At 41.2% G+C, this 9769-nt stretch overlaps 1 protein-coding gene across 1 annotated transcript; it reads left to right on the forward strand.

The window, feature by feature from the left end:
- The first annotated feature begins 5745 nt into the window (after positions 1-5745).
- LOC108377116 (uncharacterized) lies at positions 5746-6516 on the forward strand. Its single transcript, XM_017633377.1, has one exon. It carries the CDS (start codon positions 5746-5748, stop codon positions 6514-6516), a length of 771 nt encoding a protein of 256 aa, XP_017488866.1.
- Positions 6517-9769: the final 3253 nt, after the last annotated feature.

A 9769-nucleotide genomic window follows, 5' to 3' on the forward strand; every position in this document is an offset into this window, starting at 1 on the left:
CTTAAAATATAATAGATTTTATAATCCCGGCGGAAAAACCGCAACTTTTCTTGGTGATGCAGTCTAATATACATATATGTATATATTTTCATAAAAGACGTATTTATTCTCGCCAAAAACGGTTCTATTAAAATTGCGGATATTTTCCTGCCGCACAAAAATTCCACACCGGCAATTTGCCGCTATTAAAATTTTGGTAGAAAAATTCCGTTTTCCGGAAACGGTATATATATCTCCACATACCGCATATGTACATATATGCAAAATTGTATACATAATCCAAATAAAATTCCGTTGCAGTTTATATGCCTATTGTGTCCCACTGTGCAAGAACAAAATATCAGCACAATAAAATACATACTATTCTCTGCTTACCAATTTTTTGCCGTTGGTCGCATAGTTCATTGAACTTGGCTAAACAAATTGCCGAAAAATATAAGTGCATTTTTTCCCATATACCATATGTACATACGTTAGCACATATAAGCATTTAACCAGTTGCATTTTCTGCAACTATTCACATAATAGCTAAGAGAGTCGCTGTTATTCATCCAACAATACAGTCCACATGTACCAAGCACACTCCAGCTTATTTTAATTTCTTTCCATTTTGCTTTTCTCTGTTGCACTCACCAAGCTAAGAGACTTTAAATCAAGGCCCGCTATCCGACTTAAATACGTTCGGCACCTAGAACTCACCTCAGCGGTGAGCGGCTCTTTACGTATTATTATACCCACCAGTGTTGCCGTTTTAGCCCTTTGGTGGCTAGATTTAGCTACCATATATTTTTTTTGGCCACATAAATTTAAAATTGCCCATAGCCCTTTTTTTAGCCCTTTTTAGAATTTATTCATACTTGGCATGAAAAAGTTGTATATGCTTAATTTGTTTTTTTTTGCATTTATGTAAGAGATAAATTTTTAAATTAAGAAAGACTGATATATATAAATATATGTATTGTATGCTCCTTACGCTTTTATCCATACATACTGCAAAAGTGTTGGGGCTGTTAACTTATCTGTTAACGATTTAACTATAGTTTAAAATAGATAAGTTCATGGCCCTTAATATGCTAAATTTGTTAAACGACCCATCAAGTCGATTGACCGTGTATGTTCTTGTGGTGTGATTGTACCAGCATACTGGTGTCGTAAGTGGTGAAATTAGCTCAATTTTCTAAGTAAAAAGTATTTTGGCGGTTATTTCTTGCACCATATGAGTCAAAGCCGTGTTTGTGGAAGATTACGTTCACGATATTGCAGTTGTGAATTACAAAGAAAACAATGCTTAACAAAATGCTAGAATAATTATGAAATTTCGGCTCTAATCATTTCGATCTTTCCTCGACCTCATTTTTAAAGAAATAAATATTGTACCAGCATGCTGGTAAGTTATATGCTTCAAGCCTAATGGTACAATCACTTGCTGGAACCAGCAAGCTGGTGTCGTATATTTCCCCTTTATACAAAAAGGATTTTGGTTGGATAAAATATTAGCTTTTTTTCCAGAGTTCATTGTTTTTATATACCATTACTTATTGAACATGTTTACGTGGATTCTTATATATGTATATGTAAGTAAAAAATTTTAGCTACCATTTTTAGCCACAACGACTCTTCTTAGCTCTTTTTTAGCCCCTTTTTTAAAGAAATTTAGCTACCACTAAAAATTATGCGCGCCAACACTGATACCCACCCACATGTGCATTCCCGCACACATACATACATACGCACTATAATCAAAACAAATTCTCTGTTGTTTTCGTTTCTTAACTCACCACTGCTGTGACAAGGCATAGCTTACCCTGCAGTACGGGGGAGCGCCAACTGGACTGAGGAGTCGGTAGCTACCCGGTAAAGTCCGTCAATTACCGACCGACTACTTGCAGTGTATTTCATCGATTACTTTTACAAGGCAATGTCCTAGGCGGTAGTCACCATCGGCTCTCTCTGCACTACCGGGAGTTACTAAAGTAGTCACTGGCGTGATTTATGGGCGCCCTCTGTCGTAGTTTTTCGCTATTCTGCTTACGACTGATTCGACTCTGCACTACCATGTGCACTACCACGGGTTAATAGAGTAGCTACTTACCTAGGAGTCGGTGCAGTAGCGGTTCAAAAGTAGCGATTGACTCCAGCAGTACTGGAGGGTAGCCATATACTCGGCTTCATACGTAAATATTTGTACATACGTACGTACATTTTTTACATTCTACATATTCTGCACATTTGTGCATAAGTGCCAGCAAAAAATATTATCCAACGCATATTATAACCAGTGTTGCCAGAACTTTTTGGATGAATCGGCTAAATTGGCAAATAAAACTGGCCAAAAACGGCTAAAATGTATGTTGAAGAAAGTCGGACTGACAAGAATTTTAAAAATTCTATACAAATTTTCGTGGACACTAGCTGGCAGAAAAACTTGCAAATTTGCGTTCGTACAGAAAATTGCAAGTTTCTCTACATGAGAGAGAATTTGGGAGCATTTTTTCTTACTGTCTGATATTTTGAGAGATAATTCTCGCTGGATTTTCGACGAGCAAACCTATTTTCTTCCCTACAAGGCCTTTTCAGACTGACCGATTCTCAATACACTCAAATAGAAACCAAAACATATAAAAAACGCTGTAAAAATTTTCCTTCAATTTTAAGGCAGTAAAACAACGACCTTAAGTTACCAGGCCATATGTTGACAAGGGATGCAAAATCACAGTTACACAAAAGAACTGGTCAGATTTTTCAGAAATCCCTTCAATTCTGATGTAAAATATGATGCCAAAAGAATGCAGATCCCCCATTTGGATGACCGGTCATATGACCGGCAGATGTCTCGTAGGATTCCCAGAGAGTTCACTTCAGTGTTGGTTCCATGAATTCAAGTTGGCATTCGGTTTTTGGAATTTAAATAAGTTCTCAGCAAAAAAGTTTGTTTAAAAAAATACATATGTGTACATAGTGCTTGAAAATATCAATTTTTCCCTTACCTTAAACCTTTGGGAGTGGGCAAAAATGATGTTTTGTAATTTAGGCAGAATTGAATATGCGCTATCTGGGAAGACAATATCTACATGTAATATTTATTCTGTTTGTTGGCATTATATCCAAACAGAAACGCAGCTTAAGTGTCTTAACAGTGAAACAATTTCTTATTTTCTAAGTGTGCGAATAAAACTTCACACTTAAATATTAAGACATTTATAACAAACATTTTATGAAGAAAATCCCTTCTTCGTTTAAAATAAAAATAAGCGAAATCGGCCCAATTTCATACAACCCTGCCTGACATGAAAATTTTCTCCACGATAAGGCTAGTAGCCATTTCTAACAGATTTTGGGTCGCTTAGTCAAAAATGGAAACATATATACATATTTTAAATTTAAGAAAACAAGGAAAATAGCAAAATCGGCTAAAAACGGCTAATTTTTTTCTGCAAAACGGCTACACAAATCGGCTTCCGGCTAAATCGAAATTTTTCCGGCTGCTTGCTATCGCAACCGGCTAAATCTAGCCGGAAAACGGCAAAAATGGCAACACTGATTATAACGCGATATGAAGTGAGTTTAAGATATTTAGATACATGCAACCCAGTAGGGAAAATTTACAAATTGCATTTGTCTAGATAGTGATAAATAACCAATATTTTTTCAGTATTTACATATTATTTGTATCACATTCAATATTAATACCTACGTATATTTCAACCACGTATATAACAGTGGAAAGTGTTTGTGATTTTTTTTCTCTTACAAAACATTTTTTTTTCAAATCCATATTCCGCGGATTTAATTGGGACGCTCCGTTTTCCACGTTAAAAAGTGCTGAACCAAAGATTAAAGCAAATACAACTTCACGTAATTTGCAAGAAACAAAAACACACACACCGTTACAAGATCTTATAATCTTTTTTCTTGATTTTCTGTGGCACAAAGTGCAATTTTTACTCGGTTGACACATATTTTTCTAATTTTTTGCGAACGTTATCTGGGTGGTACTCAGTAAAATTTGATAAGAATTGATCAAATCAATTTTTATACGTTTGACCTTCCACGAGAGTTAAAATGCCACTTGGACACAGTCCACCAAAAATGTCTGAAATCGAGACAAGGTCAAAAACTGCTTCCGCACCCCGAAATCTAAAACTTTTGGCCCATCCGCTCCAAAGTTTATAGCGGAAAGTGACAGTATCATGAGATACTGTGCAAAATTCAGCGGTGCGCCAATCCAAGACCACACTGAATCGTATCTCATGATAAAAGACAAATCACTAGATGATTGTTGGGCACGGCTGCAGTCCGCTTACGATTTGGTATTTTCAAAGCCAGATGACAGCCTACCCGAAAACTTTAAGAATTCGGTAGAAGGCAAATACTTCACTTGCCTTGAATTATATGAGGTGACCAAAGCTAAATTGCCGATCAACTGTCGTTGAATAGAGCAATCGCTGCACCGGGTCCACCACCCCGCGTGGAACACACCTCGGCAGAGACAAACGTTTTTCTACAAGTCCCACCTTGCGAAACGGAGACATTTTACGGCGGTTACGAAGAATGGCCCGCTTTTCGTGACATGTTCACAGCGGTGTACATCAACTACCCGAAGCTCTCCGGCTCATGATCCCGTTAAACAGAAGCCTCGTCGCAAACCTCAGCGATGATAACTTCGAGCTGGCCTGGGAAGCTTTACGGTCACGATACGAAAACAAACGTATCCTGGTTGACAACCAAATTAAAATTTTGATGACTTTTCCGACTTTTCAATCCGAGAATAGCGAGCAACTTCAAAGGCTGCAAACATCAATTAACAACAGTGTCCGTTCTTAATTCACAAGACGTCCAGACAGACAGTTGGGATCCCATATTGGTGTACATATGCTCATACAAGTTGCCCGAAACCATACTGTCACTTTGGGAACAATCTCTCTTCTCGAAGAGATTTACCCTCATGGTCACAAATGGACGATTTTCTTACTTCAAGATACGAAGTAGTCGAAAGACTAAACAGGCTTCATCCAAGCCAAAATAAACAAAAAACAGTCGCTCATCAAAATGCTGCGCAAACAGGTCCTTTGACAGGACGTAAACCTTTGTGGCAGAACCTAAGAGGGAAACAACTTGCTCTTACTGCAAGTCCCCTCATGCCATTAGAGTCTGCCCCCAATTTAAGCGAATTTCAGTACTAAACCGAGTAAAATTTGCAAACCAAGCCAAGCTGTGCAAAAACTGCCTTGGTAATACCCATAGCACTAATGAGTGTCCGTGCAAGTGGTCATGTACACATTGCCATCAACGGCACCACTCCCTGCTGCACATGAATCCCAAACCACAATCTCGACACTCCAGTGCGCGAGCGACTGAAACCGCCGCACAACACACTACTGCCCAGTCGACACCTCCCGCTCGACAAGCGCAGTCAAGCTTCAATTCCAGCGAGCAACCGTGCTGTTCCAAACAAGCACAAATACAATCATTGCACACCGACAATCATAGCAAAATTCTCCTTCCAACTGCCATAGTCGCAGTTGAGCACGAGCATGAATGGTTTCAACTTAGAGCCCTGATTGATCAAGGCTCACAAAGAACTTTCATTTCCTCGAAAGTTCAAAACGGTTGAAACTACCATTCGAACATTCCAAGTTCGAAATTTCCGGCATGGGTGGACATGTAGTACAAAGCTCCCCAAAGCTTTGTCAAATTAACATTGGTTGCACCCAAAACCATGCAACGGATAAACACACGAGGCACATGCCTACATTCACCATTAGCCGTGAAAACTGGCAGCGATTCAAGATCCTTGAACTTGCTGACCCAAGTTGCCACATACCAGCTCAAACTGATATGGTAATCGGCAGCGATATACTTCCACAAATTCTGCTGCAAGGAATACAAAAGATTTGCGATACTATACTTGCGCAAAAAAAAATATTTGGCTGGATTCTCAGTGGTTCAATAACACAAAATGTGGTGTCATTCTCGACACAAGTAGAAGAGCGCTCGAATACAACTCTCAGCTCTCAGCTTAGAAAGTTTTGGGAAGAGGAGGAGATTCCACAACCTCCACAAATTTCACCTGAAGATCAGGCATGTAAGCATATATATGCAACAACAACGACTCGTGCCCCAAACGGTCGATACATTGTGCGACTTCCATTCAAGGAAGAATTTCCAAAAAAGCTGTCTCTAGGCCACTCTCGGTCAGCTGCACTCCAGCAGTTTTTCAGTATGGAGCGATCGCTTCAGAAAAAAGGAGACTTAGCCACAATGTACAATAATGTGTTGCAAGAATATCTCGACCTCGGTCATATGGAGCACACGAAGCCATGCGAGATAATAGCTAATGGCAAATACTTCTCATTCTACTTGCCGCATCATGCGGTCGTCAAACCAGATAAGGTAACCTCCTATGTTCGCGTGGTATTCAACGCCTCAAAAACATCTGATTCAGGAAAATCCCTGAACGACGTGTTGCACACTGGTCCCAGACTCCAGCCAGATCTCATGCTGCTCAGTTTGTAGTGGCGAATGCACAGATTCGTGTTCAATGGCGACATTGAAAAAATGTATCGTCAAATACTCGTCCATAAGGGCGATAAAGATTTTCAGCTAATCTTGTTTCGCCCGTCGGCTGACTCTCCTGTCACCGATTATAATCTTAAAACTGTAACGTTCGGCGTTAATTGTGCACCATATCTCGCTATCCGTACCCTGCATCAATTAGCAGATGATACGATACCGACATTTCCCTTGGCTGCTACAATACTTAAAACCGGAACGTATGTGGATGACATCCTATCCGGAAGTCATGACATTGACAACGCCACTGAATCACTTCTTCAAGTGATCAAAGCGCTTAAGTCAGCTGGTTTCATACTCAAGAAACTAACGGCGAATCATCCGGCCATAGAAAACGAAGAAATAGAAAATTTCCAAAGGAGGATCTTCTCGACTCCAAATTTTTGAAATTTGAGAGCGCTTCCACAACCAAAACTCTTGGTATACAATGGAACGCACTCACAGATAAATTTTCACACACCATTCTGCCTGCATAGACATCGAATGCCGTCACAAAGCGACAAATTTTATCTTCTAACGCAAAACTTTTTGACCCGGCAGGGTGGCTGTCGCCAGTGATGACTCAAGCAAAGATTCTGCTTCAAGAACTTTGGCTGGATGACGTTGATTGGGACGAAAGTGCCAAACCCATAGCTTTGGCAACATGGCAACATTTCGCAGAAAATTTGCCAGCCATATGCCACATCGAAATCCCTCGACGGGTTAACTTCACTCCAGGGCAAGACACCCCAATCCACGGGTTTTGCGATGCCTCGGAAAAAGCATATTGCGCTGCGATTTACATCCGCGTAGATGCTAGTAACAAAAGATATTCCACTCTCTTGGTTGCCAAAAGCAAAGTCGCACCATTGCAGACGGTAAGCTTGCCACGCCTGGAGCTGTGTGTGCAGTCTTACTCACAAAACTGGTCGCAACTGTTCGAAAATAGCTCAGATTGGAATCATGCAACACATTCTTATGTTCAGATTCAGAGATTGTGCTAGCTTGACTTGAAAAGCGACCATGTACATGGAAGACGTATGTATCCAATCGTACCTCCCAAATCCGGGAATATCTTCCAACCGGTACATGGCGGCATGTTGCCAGGCAAGATAACCCAGCCGACCACGGCACCCGGGGGTGCAAACCGCAGGATTTGGTGAATTCCCCAATCTGGTGGCACGGACCAAAATGTCTCTCTTGCCACATGGACTCATGGCCTAGGTGAAAGGCGTGCAGTGCATATCCACCAGAAAAGCGCAAGGTGGAGGTATATCACGCGATCGAAGAACAGGTCGATTTTCTTGATCGCTTTTCTTCCTTCTCTCGAGCACTTCGCGTGACTGTGTACATGTTCCGCTTCGTGGGCAATGCACGCAACAAATCAAAGAGGCTAGCTACAATCACGAATCCACATCTGACGAATAACGAATTTCAGTATACAAAGATACGGCGTATCAACGCAGCGCAATCACGCCATTTTCCGAGCGAAAAAAGCGCTTTGCAAGATAAAAAGCCACTTAACAAAAAAAGTCCTCTTGTTCTCAATCCTTCATTGGACAAAGACGGACTTCTACGGGTTAATGGCCGATTAGCATATTCCACATTGAGCTATAATGAAAGGCACCCAATAATTCGCCCTACCGAATCGAGGTTCTGCCAGCTATATTTGGAGTTTTTACACTCGTTGCTTCTTCACGCAGAAACACGATTAATGCTGGTACTACGTACCAAATCTAAAACCTCTAATTAAAAAATGCATCTTTCAATGCAAAGTGTGCATGCTTTACAAGCAACAAACACGCACCCAAATAATGACCGCTCTACCCCCTGAGAGCTGCAGTTTCTCACTCCCATTTTCCACAACGGGAGTAGATTTTGCTGGGCCATTCCAAATTAAAGCATCGGTGCTAAGATCTACAACCCTTATCAAGAGATACGTTGCAGTTTTTGTCTGTTTTTCCACAAAGGCAGTGCATCTCGAGCTATGCTCGGATCTTACAACTGAGGCTTTTCGAGTAGCATTCGCCCGCTTCGTTGGCAGACGAAGTTCCCCTCAAAAATGATGAGTGACAATCGAAAAACGCTCATTGGCGCCCAGCGCGCAACAGAACGCGACTTCGTTAAATTCCTTAACGAATGTTCCGCAGACATTGTCAAAAAATAGTCCCCTCAAGGCATCAACTGGCAATATATACCACCCAGCGCCCCCCACATGGGCGGCTTGTGGGAATCTGCAGTGAAAAGCTTTAAAATCCATTTAAAGAAAACCGCTGCAACCCACAAGTTAACTTTCGAAAAATTCACGACGCTTCTGGTGCGAATTGAAGCAGTCCTCAACTCGAGGCCTCTATCCGCACTTTCTCAAGACCCAGCTTATATGACAGCACTTACTCCGGGTCACTTCCTTCGAGGTGCACCGCTATTGGCCATTCCCGAGCCTAATACGGAAGACCTCTTTCTATTAAACCGGTGGGAGAAAGTCAAAGCACTTCACCACCAATTTAGTCGCCGCTGGAAAGAAGATTACCTCAAAGAACTTCAGAAGAGATACAAGTGGAAAACCCCACAACGCGATCATCTGCCAGGCGACATCGTCGCGATCAAAGAAGATTCGCTCCACCCCACCGAGTGGCGATTGGGACGAATGGAAAAGGTTCGCCACGGCGATGATAACCACATACGTGTCGTGGAAGTCCGTGCACAAAATGGAGTTATCACGCGGCCACTTGTCAAACTGTGCTTCCTTCCAAAAGCACAATAAATAATTCTATACATCTTTTCCTTTTGTATATTAAGGGTCTTAACTTCCCGTTTAAATATTGTACCCAAGTACTCCTAGTTTCTCTGCCTTTGCTTCTACTTTCAGATTGAAGACATCATGGCACCGCGGAAGGCATGCCCCCTGGTTCCAACGGCAGAGACGGAGAACTGCCTACAATGTCGGCTCTGCCACAAGTATCACGCGCTCAGGACGTGCCCGGCCTTTAAGTTGTAAATATAAAACCCTTTGTGAATTTTAAAAATTGAACTTTGAGTGTTTCCTTTAAGCGGAAAGTGCGTACAAAAGAGGTGAGTGCGAAAGGCAACCATTGGAATCATTCATATCATATTATTGAACAATGGAAGAGTTGTTTTCGTCTCACGGGACGACTATTTCAAGACGAATATTATTTACGTCTTCTCATAATCATTATATAGGCTTTTTATTTTTTTT

The sequence above is a fragment of the Rhagoletis zephyria genome, unplaced genomic scaffold, assembly GCF_001687245.7.
Source record: "Rhagoletis zephyria isolate East Lansing unplaced genomic scaffold, Rhagoletis_zephyria_1.1 Rzeph_scaffold_11507, whole genome shotgun sequence".
Taxonomy (NCBI): domain Eukaryota; kingdom Metazoa; phylum Arthropoda; class Insecta; order Diptera; family Tephritidae; genus Rhagoletis; species Rhagoletis zephyria.